The sequence below is a fragment of the Dermacentor albipictus genome, chromosome 3 (genome assembly GCF_038994185.2).
Source record: "Dermacentor albipictus isolate Rhodes 1998 colony chromosome 3, USDA_Dalb.pri_finalv2, whole genome shotgun sequence".
NCBI lineage: Eukaryota > Metazoa > Arthropoda > Arachnida > Ixodida > Ixodidae > Dermacentor > Dermacentor albipictus.
In genome coordinates this window covers 116,501,886-116,521,350 of record NC_091823.1, presented here as the reverse complement: position 1 = coordinate 116,521,350, position 19,465 = coordinate 116,501,886, and the positions used below count along the sequence as shown (strand labels likewise).

Here is a 19,465-nt window from a genome sequence, read left to right as displayed (position 1 = left end):
AGGAACAGAGCAGTCGTGAGTTCAAATTCTTTTCTTCAATTGTTTGGTTTAAAAATGCAGGTATTTTCATTTCATCACGTTAAGGTGGAGTCGTCACCAGCTATATTGAATGCGCTTATCAATAGCTTAGCTTCGGCGTTATCGTACTTTCATTCTAAAAAAAAAAAAAACATGAACGCGATACCGGAATCCTGATACAGGATGTATTGGATGAAAGCAAAAATATTAACAGTTTGTCGGGCGTTTGTCAGTTCGATAGAGCGTACGTTTTATCCAAATTGAACTGTTAGAAATGAACCGCTCAAACCGGAATAAGAAGAAAAAATTGTGACGCAAACACGGCTTGTATTGCGACTTAGGGAGAGGGATAGTTCACGTCGAAGTGAAATTTATGCCCTGAAAACATAATTTAGGCCTTTATATTTGCACATTGAAAGTGGGCATTTGCATATTTTTTCTTAGCAATAACAGGCGCAGGTAAATAACAGTGTCGGAATTATAGAAACAATTCCCATGATCCGACACCAAGTCGAAAGCGAAACATATGCCTCGCGCTACTACAGAAAGCGCAATAGCATCGACAAAGCGAAATGGCGCTGCCCATTGCTTGCGCGCTGCGGCGTTTCTGCATTGCTGGTTCGCGAGATGAACGCTGACGTGATGAGCCAAGATGGGTTTACTGTAGTAAAAAGACGAGGGAAAACAAGCAGAAAGCACGCTGAGCAGTTGCTCACCATTCATACAGACGAAGGCGACGAAGGACCTGACGAAATCGCAGTGCTACGACGCATCTCGGAGGCGGAAGCCGACCTTCAATCGTCGGCGTACTTTGAAAACTTTCTCAATGTGCTTACAAAGTGCCTGTGCGTGTTACCTGGCGATACTAAAGTGAGCCATATCGTTTGTTACGGCCTTGGAAACTTCTCCGCGTGCGTCAGTGCGAGGTTCCAGCTCGCGCTGCTCATCTGTATTCGCCGACAGTTGTCCCCCGTTTCGGTGGAAATCTACGATCCTGTTTTCACGGTGAAGGAGCGGAAAATACTCGAGTCGATTGGATTCACCGTGCTGGTTCTCAACGACGAAGGAAAGCGCGGCGTCCAAGACCGGACTCTTTTCTACATGCCGCATTGCGGCACGCCGCTGTACAACAGCGTGTTGTGGGCTAACTGGGACGCCGATTCGCTCGGTAAGGTTGTCATCTTTGGCAACAGCTTCGACACCATGTGGACGAACAAGCTGGACGCTACCCTGCGCAAGAAGTGTGGCTTCTTGGTAAACGTGCGACCCGCCGTGCGCGAGTTCGCGATTGCGAACGACTTCAAGTACTCGGACGTGTTCAACGACCTCGCGTTGCACACTTTCGACGCGAGTCTGTTGCGTGCAGATGTGTGGATCTCGAGAGAGGAGCCGTTGTACGATGGCGACGACGAGATCGTCTTGGCTCTCCGTGAAAAGTGTAAAATCTGAGTGTTCTTGTCGTGTTGTGTTTGTAAGCCTCACCAGACTGCCATCGGTGTAAATAATGGTCATTTTGCACAGTAAAATGGTTGCACTAGACTTTGTGGTTGTTCATTCGTTTGACGAGCTACACGAAACAGCGTAATTACTGAACAGCTACATTACTGCACTACTCAATGACAGCTGCAGTTGCCTTTACATTCGCGCCTCGTGTGTGCGGCACCTGTCACCGACCGCGAAGGTGCTTATAAAAAACACGAAAAAGAAACAAATTCGGAGTTAACTACTGCAAGCCGTAAATGAAGAGGGCAAGCCCCCACTGCCCCGAAAGTTATCGACATCAGGAATACTGCCAGCATAACTTCACATGGGAAGACAACACGAACAAAACAAAAAAGAGTAAGAAAAAAGCACCTCACATTTCCACCTTGAAGGATTGTGAGGGTAAACGCTTATTACTCCGGTTTAGGCGCGGGAATTCAGAAACGGCAGCACGCTTAACAACATCCCATGACATTAAGTTACGTTGCACCCATCAGCAACTACGTATGTTTTCCCCGCTTCCGTTTCAATTTATGCCGGTAGTACCATAGGACACCTACCAAGTTGGTGCTAAAGGTCACTACATCAGACGCCGTCATCCGCGCCGGTAGCATGTAGTACCTGACGCCCAACGACAGACGCGACTCAAGCTAAAGCCGACGCCCGAGTCCAAGGACTTCGAGCCGCCACCTGAGGCCACCACAATTAAAACTGCCGGACTATTCATCAATAAAGTTTCTTCTTCATCTTTCGTAATTACGCTATAAATGGTCCCCAAGCGAACGCAAGCTTTTTGGCCTTGCCTGCTCAAGGACACCCAGCCTACGCTCATCCACTGCATCCATGGGGCGCTTGCGCTTGTAGATTGCCGGCCGGCTGCAGTGCCTGTCTCCGCGCGACGCGCAGTTGTGTCATGTGGCCTGCGCCCTGCCCGTACCTCCCCCTCGCAGCCAGCGCGCGGCGTGCGTCATCTCGGGCGAAGGCCGCTAGGTGGCTGCCGCGATCGTCAGAGCGCCGCCGTGCCATCGCCGCGACGCTTGCGGGAAGCGATGAGTCTCCGCTGCCGTGGTCAGTGACGAACGCTGCGAGCCTCGGGGTGCCACCGCTTCAGCCATGCACTAGCGGGCCGTCGGTAGATCAGCAAACCTTTCGTTATTTTTTAATTCAAAATTTAGCTTTATCCCCGTTCCCCGCTGCCGTTTGGTGGAAGTGTACCAGCCCCGTAAACCAACCAAGCCTAGCGCGGCCAACTCCCCGCTCCCCAGGATGGTGCCTTCACGGACGGCTTCTAAATTATTCGGTGTTTCGTTTGTGAGTCGCAAAATCTCCTCGTCGTGCAGTGACGCTCCTGTGTACAGAATGGATAACGGCAGCTTACGAGCCACCAGCCTCCTAAGGATTTTCGCCTGCGTCCTTTTGCTACTGGTAAGTGATGGAAAAAACATTCTCGCACCGCCGTCCGCGATTTCGCCTCTAGGCCTAATTTGCGGTGTTACGGCCGAGTTTGACGGCTCCGTTTCGGCGTTGTAGCGGCACGATTTCAAGGTGTGCGTGATTTGAGAGTGGTCTTGTCACATGAGCGTGTACGACGCGCTCGGTGCTTCCGCAGCAAACCGCGCGACCTGTCGATGATAAGCGACACAGCCGAGTCAGACTCGGCTTCGTGTCCGGCTTTCTTGTTTACCTTGCGACAGTTGTTGCGCGGTTCACCGTCTTTTCCTGTCAAGCTTCTCGTAGTAACACGGTTATTTAGTAGTTTCTCGGCACTGATTTGAGAACGTTCGAGTTGTAGTTGATCTTGCGAACTGTACCGGCGTCGCTGTCCACATCAAACTGTGTCTTTTTGAACCGGTGTTTCCTCTTGCGCATGTAACCCATTTAGCCATTTGTGGAGGTTGTATTTGGCCGTGTAAATTACGTATGTATTACGAGTAGTAAATTGGCTTGTGGCTAAGTCCCGCGGGCTGCTTCTTGGCCCACAGCTATCTCGTTTGCCGCTGTAGCAGTGAACCAGTGGCGATCGATGGGGCTAGCTTGTTTGACGTTTCTTGACGTAACTTTTTGTAGTCAACGTGGCCGGGTCGCAAACCCAAACACTTTACCAGTGTTATCTACAAGTGGACTTGACGTACCCTTGGCTAGCTTCACTTAATGCGGCCCTGCCCCCGTTTTTTCTTCCTTCTGTTTTTCTTTTGAGCATTCCTGTTGATTTGACAGTGTGCCAGGCGGCGGGAAACGAAAACAATGTTCGCAATAGCTCGCGGCTGGACAGGCTGTTTGATGAAGTGTCAGTGATGTCACAGTGATTTCGAAGTTGAAAACGCGTAGCGAATAACAAGCCTTTGAGGAATTCTGTAATAAATAACGCAGGTGAAAAGCTTCGGGTAACAGGAAAGTGGGAGTTCGCTGCGCTAAAATGGGAATTGCCTCCTATAGTGGTGCCACATTTATTTCGTTTTCACTGATCAAGCTGCTCGTTAACTGGCGAATGTTTGATGAACTCGTTTCATGTTAACGTCTGAGACAGCTCCAACATCACACAATCATTTCTTCGCGCTAATGATCTTCGCTGTTGCTTTCTGTTCTCCGATCCATTTTCACATTTTCCGTTGTCGATTCTGTTCGGCCGTCTGGGTTATTTATTACTCTTTCCAGGAAAGACGCTGCGCCATCTTATACAATTCGCAGCTTACTGCGCCCCTAGTTTTCCTTATATCGAGCGTCGGCCACGTGAGGACATTCGTTCCTTGGCGTCATTGCATTAATTCAGTGTAGGTCGCGTATCACGATCCACTCATTTCCTTTCGACTGAACCCGTAAAGCTTCCCCGCTGGTAAACTTCACGTTGTACACCATGCTCGGCGCCATGGTAATTTTTTTTTTTTTTGCGCGAGATTTTGCGAGTTTAACTGTGCAGATGCGCTCGGAATCATCCGCCGCGTCAGTAACGGGGAAAGTGACAAAACGTTAAGTTTGTAGCGTTCTCACACATCACTTATGCGTTTGAATAATGTAGAAAGCCAGAAGACTTAACTAGCGGATACAAAGATATGTTGTACAACAGACCTTACAAGGCGTAGAGTACCGGATGCTGGTTTCGCAATGCCACAAGATAATACAAGGGCTAAGGTAGGCGGCTTTTCTTTGTATGTGTAAGGCATAAGGGCAGTGCTCCCCTAAAATGCTTACGTTTTATATGCTAACCTGTGTGCATTTTTGCATTCGATAGAGCGCTATATAACTGCCCAATCGTTTTAAAGGATACGTCCACGTATAATCGTCGTAATGATCCTGCGGAATGAAAGAAAGGCTTGTCTCAAATTCTAAGATGATGGGACCGAGGCTGCGGAAGGTGGAACACTCACGAACGGTGTGAAATGCGTGTGCCTGATTAAAGAGCCTCTCCCGTCAACGGACGAACGAGAAGGCGGAGCTGGTGATAACTGTAGTAGTAAGATAACTCGAGGGGGTTTCTGCACGGCAGGGGGGGGTGCGAGTTCACAGAAAGCGTTCTGCTTACGTCAAAGTGATCCGCGATTGGCTGTCGCACGCGTGCCCGGCGATGATATGATATCGCGCAAGTCGATAACCGGGCGACCACTAGGGGCGTTCGCGAATCACGAGTTGCACTGCTTACGTAAGAGGCGGAATCCGGCCGGGCCGCCGGGCGGTGTTGCGACAGGTCGGTTTTAGCTTTGTAAGTCAAGGGCGGCGTTTGATCCGCCCGCAGCGTCGCCGTCTCCCGGGCGCAAAAAAAAAAAAAAAAGAAAGAAATGTTTGCTTACTCGCCGTACGCTCGAAAATGCAATCAATGCGAGCAATCTGGTGTGCTAGCAGCGCCTCTACAGGACCTGGTTCGCGTCGTGAACGAATCCGTAGGAAACTGGCGAGTTCCATCGTCGTCGTCTTGCGAGTGTGCGTTTCATTTCTCGCCGGTTTTCCACCTTCAGTTTCGTAGCCCAAAATACGCGAGCGTGTTTACGCAAGTGTAGAATATGGCTTAACTATATTGTTGCCCTGTAGTGAGAAATCGCCGTCATGCATGACAATATTTAGTCATATGGCCGTAAAATGTTGAGGTGTTAGGAAGGACTTGGTCGGTGTTACAACATCAAAAACTCCTATTATCGGAGCCAGTTTAGCGTACGCAATCGCACGGACCCCCCCAGCCCCGCATAAGGCGGGGACATCGTGTAAATCGTCTTAAATATTCTGAGCCCGTATTCAAGAACACCAAAAAACGCTCGCGCGCCAACATTGCTACTAAGACAAAGTTCCAACTGGCAATATCGAAAATCGCGTGCGGCGCGGAGAAAACGGCGCAGAACTGGATATTGGGGGTGTGGTCTGTTTAGGCTAGGAATGTTATTGACGTACGCCATGTTGTGACGGGGTCGCACGAAGCGCCAGTAAAGACCGCTGGAGGACTTTTCCCACACCGGCAAGAATTGCTGGTGTTTGCGGGGTTGGGAGGTGGCCAGGTTGGCTCCTGGCGGGGGATTCACGCGTTTCTCACGTCAAGGAGTTTGTCTGCCGCCGGGTGGTACTGCTGGTATCTGTCCGGCCTTCCTCAAAAGGGAGAGCTATGGGCAGGTCGCGGGGCCCGACTGAAGCGCAGAAGCCGGGGTCGCACGAAGCGCCGGTAAAGACCGCTGGAGGACTTTTCCCACATCACGTTTTGGCGCCGAAACCCGCGATCGAACCAGAAACATTTAGACCTTCATTATGAAGGTCCCTAGTTCGACCCCGGATTTCGTTTTCTTTGCTTCGAAGATACGCCGTCTAAAGAAAACCCACTTCCGAAAATGCGAGAAATCAGAATGACTCGAGTGCCTTTCCGGACTACTTCGAGTCCCTTCCTTCTAGCAGCTGCTGTGCAGTACCACTTCAACCACATCGAACCGCCCTGCGAAGAAACAGCTGCGAAGCTCAAGAAAAGCTTCCAGGTCGACGACAGAATTTTTTGGCGCTTCGACAACTGAAGAAGCCCTACATTTGTACCAATAGACGAACAAGATAATGGAACTGGCCGGTATGAAGATGCAGAAATGGGCGGCAAACTGTATGTTGCTTCAAAGAACACTACAGGAAAATGAAGAAACGCCTATGGTTGGGTCCCATTTGAGTAACGTACTGTGGCTGTACTCGGACACCAATATTCGAGCTCATACTAGACGCAACCAAATAAACTCACTGACGTAAGATTCTGAGGATAACCGCATGGTTAAAGGGATTTATCTACAATTGTCAAAGGCGAGCCCATCCTTCATAGGAAGGCCCCCATTTGTGCTCCAGAAATGTGAGCAAGCGAATAGGTATAACTGAAGAACATGCAGTTGCAGGGATTCAAGAAAGACATCGTCGCAGTGACTGATGGCTTTGAGTCGTTTTTTTGTTGCGCGGCGTGCAATACCAAGTGTCCTATATTCCTACAATGCTCTAACATTTAAAGCAGCCAGTCGTGAACTTGATACCATATACCAGGTTCTTCTAGACATACAAGTACAGAACTTTTGCGCGACGAGCCATATATATCGTGTAAATTCACTGAGGGGCATGCTCCTTGGTGGGGAGGCTTTTGGGAAAGGATGATTCTGACTGTCAAGCAATTACTTAGGAGAACGTTAGGGAGAGGTAGCTCCAACGTTGAACAGCTCGGTACGCTTTTGGCATAGGTCGAGGCAGTGGTTAATTCTAGACCATTAACACATGTTTCTGCGGACGCTGCAGACTTTGAACTTTTACGCTTGCTCGTTTTTTTTTCGTTTTTTTTTTAACGCTTAGACGACTTACAGCTAGCTCTCCCTCACCGTGATGTGACACGGTCAGGGTGATGTTAGTGAATCGTCAGGGAATTGCACTGACACACTGCGCCTATGCAGAGACCGGCAACGCAGGCTTTTTTCTAGAATTGCTGGTACCTTAAAAGTTGATGACATTGTATTCGCACGCGACGACAAAGTGCCGATAACAGTCTGGAAAATGGCAAGGATTTCTAAAGTATACGAGAGCACTGACGGAAACGTTAGAGCATGCAGGATCCGGCTGGCGAACAACACGGAGATTACGAGGGCGATACCACTTCTATCTCCGCTCTAGAAACTTGAGAGGGAACTTGTCGGGGCCGGATGACGTTGGAAGTCGCGTGCGGCGAGGAGAAGACGGTGAAGAACGTGATAGGGGCGTAGTGGTCTGTTTAGGCTATAGGACTGTTTTGATGTACGCCGTGTAGGGACGGTATCGCGCTAAGCGCCAATGAAGGCTGCAGAAGGACTTTTCCCCACAGGACGTACTACTATAGAGAAGCCGCCGAGCCAATGGCGTAGGTCACTCATACTAACAAAAAGCTTTCCGAATTCCGCCCCTGTGGATTTAGATTCTGAAACCACGATCTGATTGTGAGACACGCCGTAGTAGGGGGACTGCGAATTAATTTCGAGCGCGCGGGGGCTCTTTAACGTGCACCCAACGAACGCATGGAATGCAAGCGTTCTTTTATTTTGTAATAACAGTAATACTAGTAACAGTAGGAAGATGCGCACTACTCCAGCACCCTTCTTGGTTGATGTCAGCCATTAGCCAATAGCAGCCGCGTATGGGAATCTGCTATATATTACGAAATGAAACGTGCGTAAAACAGTGAGGAGCTGGCTTTTGTTGAAAAGAGAGCGGTTTGAGCGACTTCGCGTTCCTACTTGTGAGCTCCACGCGCCGCGTACGACCGCAAAACATGGCTGAGATGTTCACAGCAGCGCATGCTATCCGCGGACTGTTTTTTATGCGCAGCATACTAGCCGCACAACCACGCTCTTCCTTGCTGCGCCGCGCACGGCCGTGTAGCTACCATATGACGTCATAACAGCTGCAAAAGCGGAGGCTCAACTCGTGCGCTCGCTTGCGGCCGCGTAGCTACATATCCGGGTCTCAGCTCGTGCGCTCGCCTGCGGTCGCACAGATGGTACTGCGGCCTAACTCCCGATTCTCCCGCTAGGGCACTGACGTCTTTTTTCTTTCTTTTTTTTTTCACCAAGACCATGCGGTGGTTCGGGAGCCCTTCAGTGTTACAACGAATTACGCACATTACGTGTACCACTATATATTCCTTTAATGGGCCGCGCATTATTGTTAGTCGCGAAAGCGCACAGCGAGTGGAGTCTCTCTAACCTCCGTAGCGTTGCCTCCTCTGTATGAAACGCAGTGCAAGATCGTCACTTATTTAAAATTTCGATGTGCCCAGTCGTGTATGCAGTGCGTTTTGCTTGCAGTTTGCTTATCGTACTCCCCTACATCCTTTTCGTAATTCGTTCGGGTGCCAACTGTGTTGTAAGAGATAATGAACCCCCTTCTGTATGAAAAAATTATCATGTGCTCTCGTAATTAACTTCCCCACGAAAGCTGACGGGGGCGAAATTACGGGCATATCGGCGACATTGCCGGTATGCTCGCTGGCTAACTTATCGTGTGAAATATCGCGCGGGTCTCTTCCCACGGTCGTGTCATTATGTGACGAAGTTCATTATCTATACGCTTTTTTTTTCATTTGTGGATTATTCTGTTGGACTTGAGCCTGCCCCCCCCTCCCCCGCAGCCTTGCGTGAATTGCTGATAGAAAAACTGTAGCAATCTGCGATAAGTTACTCGATGTAATTGAGTGATTTCATCAGAGCTGAGCAAAACGTGAACAAGGTAAATGCAGGAGCCAACGTTTCGACAAGTGGACTTGTCCTCTTCAGAGCTGGTAGCTTGATAACTTAGAGCTGATTTCGAAACCCGCAATATCGAACACGCAATATGCCTTGTCCGAATGTTAAGTTGGCACACTTTACTATGCATACAACCGCTTGCTCCGTTGTCGCAAACTCCTTGTCACTTAGCGTTCGCTACACCGGGTGCTTCAAAAAATAGTTTTACATTCGAAGGCGTCCGAAGGCCCGTTCAGTGAAAAGGCCGGCGTCTGTCATCTGCAGCAGCGAAACGGCGCCTAAACTCGCATCGCCATTGGCTGTGACGCCACGTCGCTAGCGTGCCTCGACGGAGTTCCCATTGGTTGCAATGCCACGTGACGAGCTGCGCCTCGACGGAGCAGACCGGGCGAAGGCGAACGCCTGCTCTGTGCGTTAGCGCGCCAGGTGTTGCGTGAGGGGAAAGGGTATCGCCGCGACGCCACGTCACCCTCGCTCTCGGCACGAGCGCTTCTCGACGACGCAGAGCAACCATCTAGGAGGCGTTGGCAAAGGGGGTGGAAACGAACACCTGCTCGGGCGTTAGCGCGCCCGGTGTTACGTGAGGGGAGAGGGCATCGCCGCGACGGCGGCAGGCGGCGTTGGCACCGCAGACTGCTGCTGCTTGCTGGCTAGGACAGCACGTACCGCTATGGTGTATTACTCGCTGCGCCAAACTCGAAGGACCGCTCAGTGCGGTTCAATTGGACATTAATGCTTCCGCTTTTGGAACTCGTAAGAAGTGCTTGGGTGTCCTCGGTATTTTTTAACTGATTACGACATGTAATGCAATATGCAAATTGTTTCGAGATATTCACTTCCCGAAGTGTGCGATAAAGTACATTAGCGTTTCAGTTATTTCTGGGCTTCAATGCATAAAACGCCGTCTTGCTTAAAACATTTAATGGAACAACAGTGCATCTTTACGGAAAATTTGACGGCGCCTATCTCCAAAGCAGTGCCTGCCTGAGAATTTCTTCCAAGCGGGATATGCATGCATTTCAGTCACTGACTACAGTTTATAAATTGCCACGCACTCTAAAGTAATCACTTAGAACTTAATCAGCCAAAGTCTGTTACTTTGTCAAATGTGCATTATGACTTAACTGTGCAATGCCTATTTCTGCGAGTAATCCAGGTCAAGGATTGGAATTGTGTTATATCTGGCGCAGGCATTTTCCGAAAGTTATTCGTCTAAAGGAAACAAGAAAAACGAAACAAAGCAACGCACACACTTGGTTTTATATACAGAGCTGATTAATCACGCCGTCGTCACATCAGAACGATAGTTTCATTTGCGCTTATACACTGGGGAATCTCGCCTAACGAGTGCCAACACGGGAAGGAGGCAGTTGTTGGCCCGATTCTCCCGCCAACTCGCAGATATGAGGTTATCTCATTTTTTTCCCCTCAAGCTTCATGTCATCGCGATGGAAGCAGTTAATGCAAACCTCCGGCAATCGGCCAACGCGTAATTTATTCCCGTTAACTGACTGCTCCAATTCCGCTCGCCCTGAAGCGGTCGCGCTGGGCACACCTGGCAACAGCGCAGCACCGCGCGCCTCTGATTGGTTAAGAGCGAGAAAGCGTGTCGGGATTGCGAAGCCTTCGTACCGGCGTTGCCTGAACCGGGCGTTATCTCGATCGCGCGATTCAGGTGTAGTCGCCGCCGTCGGCCCGACCTGACCACCTGTTTTTGTCACGCTTCGGGGAAAAGCGTGGCTAAAGAGTATGTGCTGTGCTGGGGGAGTGCTCGAAACTTCCTTTCAATGGCTAATGAGCGAGGCTGGTGCTCGCGCTAGGTATCGTGACATCCCTCCCCCCTCTCCCCCCCAAAAAAAGAAAGAGAAAGAAAAGAAAGACCAAAGCCTCTCCTGGGTGTTTGCTAACTTGCTAGCTTGAACAACGTTATCTCCCACCTTTGCAGCTACTTTTGTCTCGCAGTCTACGAAGGGGAACGACGCTATCTTTGATTGAGCGATAAGGCTCGGGCATTGTTCGGTTGGTGGACCTGCAGTAAAACCTCGTTATGAGAAAGTTGAAGGGGGAGCCAGCATTACTTCGTAATATCCGTTATTGCGTGTACTGCAATGTGAATCTATGGGCATTTCAAAGAGAATGTCATCTGCTTTGTGTCCATTAGTTCGTTGTGTACCGTTTCGTTATAGCGAGGTTTGACTGCCATTAAGCCTAGGAGGCGGGATCCACACTGCTGCGAAATTCCCTCGCGCGCACCCCGTCCCGTGGTCATTAATTAGCTAAATTATGGGCTTTAACATCCAGGAACTCCACAGTGGGTTGTGAGGGGTGCTGTAGTGGGTTATGAGGGTCGCTGGGGCTCCGAATTAAAGGGACCCTGAAACGATTTTGGCGATTTTCTACAAACGTACTGAGTCGTTAGAGTAGGTTCTTCTGATCATTAATTGATGCATCTAAGTGCTCTGCGTAAAGCGTGTAATTTATTATAAGGTTTTGAAAATACCCATCGCTGCCGATCGCAGCGCACTGCTCGGCGGAATTTTAAGCCGCCCCTACCCATATGATGCAAATAACCCATATTACGTCACATGGGCGAGCTATCTGATTGGCTGACCAGGGCGCGTGGTCGATAATTTTTTCAACTTTATGGTGAACAAATGATGCTCGTAATAGTTGGAATGTTAGTTACTTTGTTTTTGTAAAAAGAAAATAACTTAAGGAGAATACACAAGAATAGTTTTTTAGTACACTTCAGCACTTCCGGCACACAGCAAGTGTTGTCTGCTTGTGTTACAACGTACTCCATTTTGACGAGAGCTCCGCGGTCAGAGTCGGTCTCAGTCTTTTCGCGAGCACTATGATTCGACTTTGTTGCCTTGTGGACTGCAAACCTAGCGACCTAGCTGCAAACCGCGAGTCCAGTATTAGGGCAAACGCAAGCGCAAGGGGACAGGGTCTGGCCGCTTGACTGTGCCGGGATGAGCCACGAGATGAGCAGAAGGGCAAATGTGAACGGTCTGCACGGTGCAGCCACCTGGTGGCACAGAGCTCAACCATACACAGTAGCAGCAACAAAGTGTATTCTTTGCTGCTGGTGTGTATATTTGGCAGGAGTGTAATCAACACGTTGATTTAAAAATGTTTAAAATGCTTTACACTTGGTTAGAGCAATGTTAGCGCTTTGTTTGACTGGTTAAGCGCTGCGCCAGCAAGTGTCTGGACCGTGCAGACCGATCAGGCTGCTCACGTACGTCTACGCTAAAGTTCCTTCATCAGCTTGAGTTTATGCCTCCAGTCATTTGCCGAAATGACCAGCTTGCCTGTTTTTAGCGGAGTACCGGACACGTTCGGCGCTACGACAGAATGCTCGTAACGCACGCTGCTTCGATAGCTCTCGGTCGACGGCCAAGCGGCTAGCGGAGAGGTCTCGCGCGGGAGGGGGCGTGCTCCTAAACAACCGGAAGTGAGCGATGTGACGTCGCATCGTGACGCTGAACCAGTGAAGGCGGAGCTTAGGGCCCGTACATGGTCGCTCCGCACGTCCGTTCCGCCCTCGCCCGGTCGCGTGCGGATAGCTCTCTACTGGTGAGCGAGGAGCGGACGCAAGTTTCCCGTCCGGCCGCCTGCTCGTCTCTCATTGGCTGGTCCGAGGCGGACGGTTTGGCTGTCGTCACAGCAAACATGGCGCGTGCTCGAAGCGAAGCGAAGCAGGGACGCAAGGCCTAGGCTACAGCCGCGTCAGAAACAGTCTATTTTTTTCTCCTGTTTGTGATTTTTACCAGAGATATGTGGCACCCACGGAGATAGTCATCGGAAGAAGCAAGCCGGTGTACGCTTCCAGACCTCATCAGTGCGTGCGATCGCCAACAGAAACAGACGGAGCGCAGGAAGTGTGTGTTGTGTTTACGAGAGCGTCGGAGGAAATATTTCAAGCCGTCGACTTCGTGATTTCTTGTGCCATGCTTCGCGTGTGCGTCGCAGACGAGAACTCCATCACATACACGTGCATTCTGAGCAGCACACCTGTTCAAGGCGTGTCGAAATAAGTAGCGTCCGATTGGCGCACCCAGCGTACACGTTTGGTTTCTGCTCTGTGTATGCCGATCGTTGCCGCGGTGTGGTGAACGCCAGCCCTTCGCAACTTACCAAAAGTAACGATACGATCAGTAGCGATAAGTTTTTATCGCCTAGTTATCGCTGCCATTCTGCGTGTGCTATACTGCGTATGAGCCGTTTTGCCGGCTACGATGCGCCGTGGTGATCGCGACGTTCGAGCTGTGCTCTTGCCGTTATGAAGTGCGTTTGCGAGCTACAAATCGTGATATATATGTGCGATGTGTTGCAGCGTTACTGGGTGTAGAAGTGGTCGTACTACGCGATGTTCGTGTGCTCAGAACTGAGCTGAACATAAGTGTTGCCGATTGCGTTTTCTTATGTAGTAGCCCGATAGAGAAGCCCTATCACACCGGCATTTTCTGCTTCGTACATCTATCGTTTGTTTCAAAAGTTGTTACTGCACGGTTAAAGATGCTTCTATCGGTGGGGGGAAATTAGGGAACAACATTATAATTGCATACGTCAAGACGTTCAGCGCTGTCGTGAAATGTGGACGCGCCTGAGAGCACTAATGTCATGAATGCAATTAAAATTTCCCGAGACAGTATTAAGAGAACGGTTAAAAAAGAAAACATATGAGAAGGTAAGCACAGCAGCTTGTGAACCCGCTCCTATAATACCTCGACCCGCGTCTGTTTGTAAATGTATGTTTTCTTGCGTTTGTCAATTTTTTTTTTCTATTTCCCAGATTTCTTTACGTTGGAGTTCTTCTTAGTTCTCGCATTTGTGTGTGAATACGTGCCTGTTTCCATGCGTGCTTGCGCTTACCATTATTTCTGTCCTTTTATATTATATTAGCATTTGCTTTTGCTAGTTTTCTTTCAGGAAAGTCATTACACATTTTCATAAACCAATCTCATTCAAAGCACTAACTCATGTACACGGCAGGGCAGGCCTCTTCCATCTCATTAAAACCTTTCTCACTGGTCTACCTCGTCTTCTCAGTCTGCCTACTCGCTGTGTTTTCTGTCCTTGCTTCTTGTGTTGTTGCTGCAGTGTGATTAACCAACTTGCTCAAAACAGATTTTCATCGCCTATGAAAACAGAAAGGTTTAGAGATAGATTTTCTTAAAAGCGTCATGGGGGTTGCACAGCAACTTAGCCTCTTACCTCAGTTCATGTTTATGCATCAGTGCATGTGGCAGCTCGTCAGAAGTGCACATGAAAGGGTGCCATATTGTCAAACTACACCTTGCTATGCTGTTGCATTTTTCATGCAATCAGTCTTAGTAAACGGATGGTTTCGCTGCCCATCACATATGATGGCAAAAAAGTTCAACACGAATAACACTGTGCAGTGGGGTGTCATTTCCTGTCTGATGCTTTTGTCGTTGCAAAGAAATTTTTCAGTAAATGGAGCCCAGCAAAGCAGTGCACTGATAGCTTTTGCAACTTTCACCATTTATTACTTCACAAATGTCATTGTTTGAACCTGGCCGTCGATCACTATGCCGATGGCTTGTCAATTAAATAATTGCCTCAATAAAACACATTCAACTTCACTCAGAATTTTTTAGTACAAACAATGCTAGCAAAGCTATTCAGGGTGAATAATTGTGCTTACATTGGCGTTACTTGCCGTGAGATAAACAAATACAACAATGGCTGCGACATGACTGTGATTTGACGTGCAGACTGCTAATGGTGCATTTCAAGCGTGCCCTCGACTACTGCTATTAATAGCTGCCCGACTGAGTATTTTGCGCCTAACTAAGCTAATGATGTTTGATAATTGTTCTCCTATTCACATTACTTGCCTGGGCCAGGTAACCAAAATAAACAATGCCACCACATGAATGTGTATTTGCATGCAAGCTGCTAACAGTGGCTGTCATTTTCTCATTGAGTGCTGCCGTTTCACAAACAGTGGCGACGACTTGACTGCGCTTTGACGTGCAGACTGCTAATGGTGCCTTTCAAGCGTGCCCTCGACTACTGCTATGAATAGTTACCCGACTGAGTATTTTGGGCCTAACTAAGCTAATGATGTTTGATAATTGTTCTCCTGTTCGCATTACTTGCCTGGGCCAGGTAACCAAAATAAACAATGCCACCACATGAATGTGTGTTTGCATGCAAGCTGCCAACAGTGGCTGTCATTTTCACATTGAGTGCTGCCGTTTCACCAACAGTGGCGACGACTTGACTGCGCTTTGACGTGCAGACTGCTAATGGTGCCTTTCAAGCGTGCCCTCGACTACTGCTATGAATAGTTACCCGACTGAGTATTTTGGGCCTAACTAAGCTAATGATGTTTGATAATTGTTCTCCTATTCGCATTACTTGCCTGGGCCAGGTAACCAAAATAAACAATGCCACCACATGAATGTGTGTTTGCATGCAAGCTGCCAACAGTGGCTGTCATTTTCACATTGAGTGCTGCCGTTTCACCAACAGTGGCGACGACTTGACTGCGCTTTGACGTGCAGACTGCTAATGGTGCCTTTCAAGCGTGCCCTCGACTACTGCTATGAATAGTTACCCGACTGAGTATTTTGGGCATAACTAAGCTAATGATGTTTGATAATTGTTCTCCTGTTCGCATTACTTGCCTGGGCCAGGTAACCAAAATAAACAATGCCACCACATGAATGTGTGTTTGCATGCAAGCTGCCAACAGTGGCTGTCATTTTCACATTGAGTGCTGCCATTTCACCAACAGTGGCGACGACTTGACTGCGCTTTGACGTGCAGACTGCTAATGGTGCCTTTCAAGCGTGCCCTCGACTACTGCTATGAATAGTTACCCGACTGAGTATTTTGGGCCTAACTAAGCTAATGATGTTTGATAATTGTTCTCCTGTTCGCATTACTTGCCTGGGCCAGGTAACCAAAATAAACAATGCCACCACATGAATGTGTGTTTGCATGCAAGCTGCCAACAGTGGCTGTCATTTTCACATTGAGTGCTGCCGTTTCACCAACAGTGGCGATGACTTGACTGCGCTTTGACGTGCAGACTGCTAATGGTGCCTTTCAAGCGTGCCCTCGACTACTGCTATGAATAGTTACCCGACTGAGTATTTTGGGCCTAACTAAGCTAATGATGTTTGATAATTGTTCTCCTGTTCGCATTACTTGCCTGGGCCAGGTAACCAAAATAAACAATGCCACCACATGAATGTGTGTTTGCATGCAAGCTGCCAACAGTGGCTGTCATTTTCACATTGAGTGCTGCCATTTCACCAACAGTGGCGACGACTTGACTGCGCTTTGACGTGCAGACTGCTAATGATGCCTTTCAAGCGTGCCCTCGACTACTGCTATTAATAGTTACCCGAATTAGTATTTTGGGCCTCACTAAGCTAATGATGTTTCATAATTGTTCTCTTATTCACATTACTTGCCTGGGCCAGGTAACCAAAATAAACAATGCCACCACATGAATGTGTGTTTGCATGCAAACTGCTAAAGTGGCGGTCAATTTCGCGTTGACTACTGCTGTTTCACCTACAATGGCTATGACATGGCTGCGGTTTGAAGTGCAGATGCTGAAGGTGCCTTTCAAGCATACCCCGATGACTGTTATTTCATGGTGTACTTGATGTACACAAACGTGTACAGCTATTTTAAAAATTAAAATATCACTACAACATGGGCTCATGTCATTTAGAACATACTCAAAAATTTTTAGAAGTGGAAACAAAGTTTCCAGTTACCGTATGCTCATCGGATACAAAGGCTCAACTCTTTGTATCCCAGCTGCAACACATGTCATTAGGAAGCGCTGCACCACAACTTCTGTGCGGTAGTTAGACCCCACTGAAACACGTGTTACATCAGTGCTTTGATACAGCCACACAGATTGCACAACCTGAGGAGCAGTTACCCGCCGTGATTGCTTAGTGGTTGTGGTGTTGGGCTGCTAAGCATGAGGCTACGGCATCGACTGCCAGCCACAGCGGCTGCATGCAGAGGAGGATGATTTACATATGTAACAGTTACTCATCCCTTGAAATGTGAATGACCCAAACCTTCGCGAGCATATCAGTCGCAACCATCCAGCAGCGCATAGTAGAAGTACAAGCACAAGTAGAATAGTACCAACGTCTCAGCTGGTTTGTTGTGATTACCTTGCCTGCAAGTTTCTCGTTTATATTGGATAGGCTTCCTACTTCCTACAAATAGCTTGTATACATATTTGACCTGCACCACAAAGAGCTTATGTGACAAAATATGTGTACACCGTAGTGTTATGTTGCTTTTCATGGTGTCTCAGTTTACTTAATACAGTTTTGAATTTACAGATTGCTTCACATGTTTATAGCTAAACACCACTGAAAACTACTTGCATTGTGACTGCAAGGTCACAACACGAGGATTTGTGTGGTATCTTTCCTGTTCATCGGTGTGTCCTTGCACTATAAATGTAAAATGTCACACCTGCAAACCTGAGCATCCACCCTTACATTTCAAACACTTTTTTGAATGCTCGGCAGTTATGCTTACAAGCACGTTGTGACAGCAAATCTACACCACCTTAATTTAAGTGCGATGTAAAGGATTGTTTGTGCATATCCAAGCTGTTCTAGCGTGCCTGCAGGGATACAGCATTGTCCAATGGCACCGTATAGTTCAGGGGTAGTAAGGTGGCAACATATTGGGTAGCCAGGCTGGCAAGAAAGAATGCAATTGTTTGATTTCACTCAAAATAAGTTTTCTTATCAGCAATGTAAATTATATGCTTTCAAATAAGTACTCCCCTTGGAAACATATCTCATGAGTATGCATATATCTGCATAAGGTCACCACAATACATACACATTGCTTTAAGCCAGTCATAATGAATTGTACACTCACTGCTTAACCTTCAATTCCTTGCTGCATGAAGTTAACCACTCATGCACAACTTTTTCTGCACACGGTGAGAACTTCAGACATCGCTGAGCATATCATTTAAGAAAAAGGCATTCCATGCATCCAACTGCTTTAAGCACCCTCTTAAAATTGGCAGAGTGAAAAAAAAAAAGCACGAGCAAGCGTATCAGCAAGCTGTACTCGGGGCCTCACACGCGTTCTCAGTGGTAGAAATGTGCCTCTTGGCGACCTACGCAAATGCATTCCGCGACAGATGTGCGTGTGTTCTGTATTCTTGCAAGCTGTCACTAACACTACAGAAACCGCGCCACCGCGCTTCCGGCGACAATATCAGTTTCGCGTGTCGCAGAACGGATCACGTTGGATAATTAGAGAGGTGTTGTTCAACCAGCCAAGGCAGCGTGCACTGAAAGTAATCATCCGAGAATACGTCGCGTGCTGCGACGTGATGCGATTGCAATACATCTGTAAAAGGTGGCGCAGATAAGACGACTGTGCAATGTTTCGAAGAAGGATGACGGTGCCAATGCAACACATACGGCTGCAGAACAGAATGTGGCAGCCTAGAATCGCATTTTCGCCGGAACGCGGAAAATTGAAATCACATCTGCAAAAATATGCCAGTGTCGTCTGCTGTCAAAGGTCGTTGCCAACCTTGAACACCTTTGCTCCGCCGAACGGTTGCCAGCTGTCAACAGGCCGCGTCGCCCAATAGGAGTGCGCGTGCGTTCCGCTCGTGCGGATTGAGCGTGCATCGAATTTTGCGACACCTTCCGCCTTTCGGGCTTCCGCTCGCGACCGGACGAGGGCGGAACGGACGGGCGGAGCGACCATGTACGGGCCCTTAGCGCCGCTCGCTCGGTGAGCGAGTTGAGGAAAAAAAGCATAGCTAGGGAGGAGGGTAACTTCTAATCGCTTGCAGCTCCATTAATAGAGAGTTTTAGCCCAGCGGGTTTACGGCCAGCGGAGCGGAGCGGTCTCCACCGTTGCGCCAGCGGAGCGGCTCGCGAAAAAAGAGTTTTAGCCCAGCGGATCACCCGCTCGAGCGGGGTAAAGAGCGGGGCGCTCTGCTGCCCCACCTAGTGGTTCGAATAGGAGTTACTGAGAAATGAAATTGAATTACGCTTGCTTTTATTATGCAAGAAATGTTGAATAAAGATATATTAGATGTTCTCAGTGCATTATCTGTTAATAATGTGCTTAGTACTAATGTACGGGTCAGCGCGGCAGTCGCCGTCTTCGATGCAGAACTGCCGGCGTTCATGTTCGCGGCTGCCGTCTTGCATTTCCCATACACGCCCGCGCGCCCTTACGCACGCTCGCGCGCTGCG

The 19,465-nt window shown here is 48.6% G+C and overlaps 2 protein-coding genes across 5 annotated transcripts in view; both read left to right on the top strand.

Annotated features, from left to right (window-relative positions):
- The first annotated feature begins 560 nt into the window (after positions 1-560).
- On the top strand, positions 561-1,557 carry LOC135915627 (SRR1-like protein). The gene has a single exon (XM_065448734.2). It carries the CDS (start codon positions 646-648, stop codon positions 1,465-1,467), a length of 822 nt encoding a protein of 273 aa, XP_065304806.2. The 5' UTR covers positions 561-645; the 3' UTR covers positions 1,468-1,557.
- A 921-nt stretch (positions 1,558-2,478) lies between these two features.
- LOC135915595 (NPC intracellular cholesterol transporter 1-like) overlaps positions 2,479-19,465 on the top strand; it is a 135,038-nt gene continuing 118,051 nt past the window's right edge. For 2 of the 4 annotated variants that reach the window (XM_065448712.2, XM_065448713.2), the window contains exon 1: positions 2,480-2,925. In XM_065448712.2, coding sequence (XP_065304784.2) covers positions 2,767-2,925 — 159 coding nt within the window. In that variant the 5' untranslated portion in view covers positions 2,480-2,766. Of the gene's footprint in view, positions 2,926-19,465 lie in introns of all 4 variants that reach the window. The other 2 variants (XM_065448709.2, XM_065448711.2) reach the window with 2 other exon arrangements.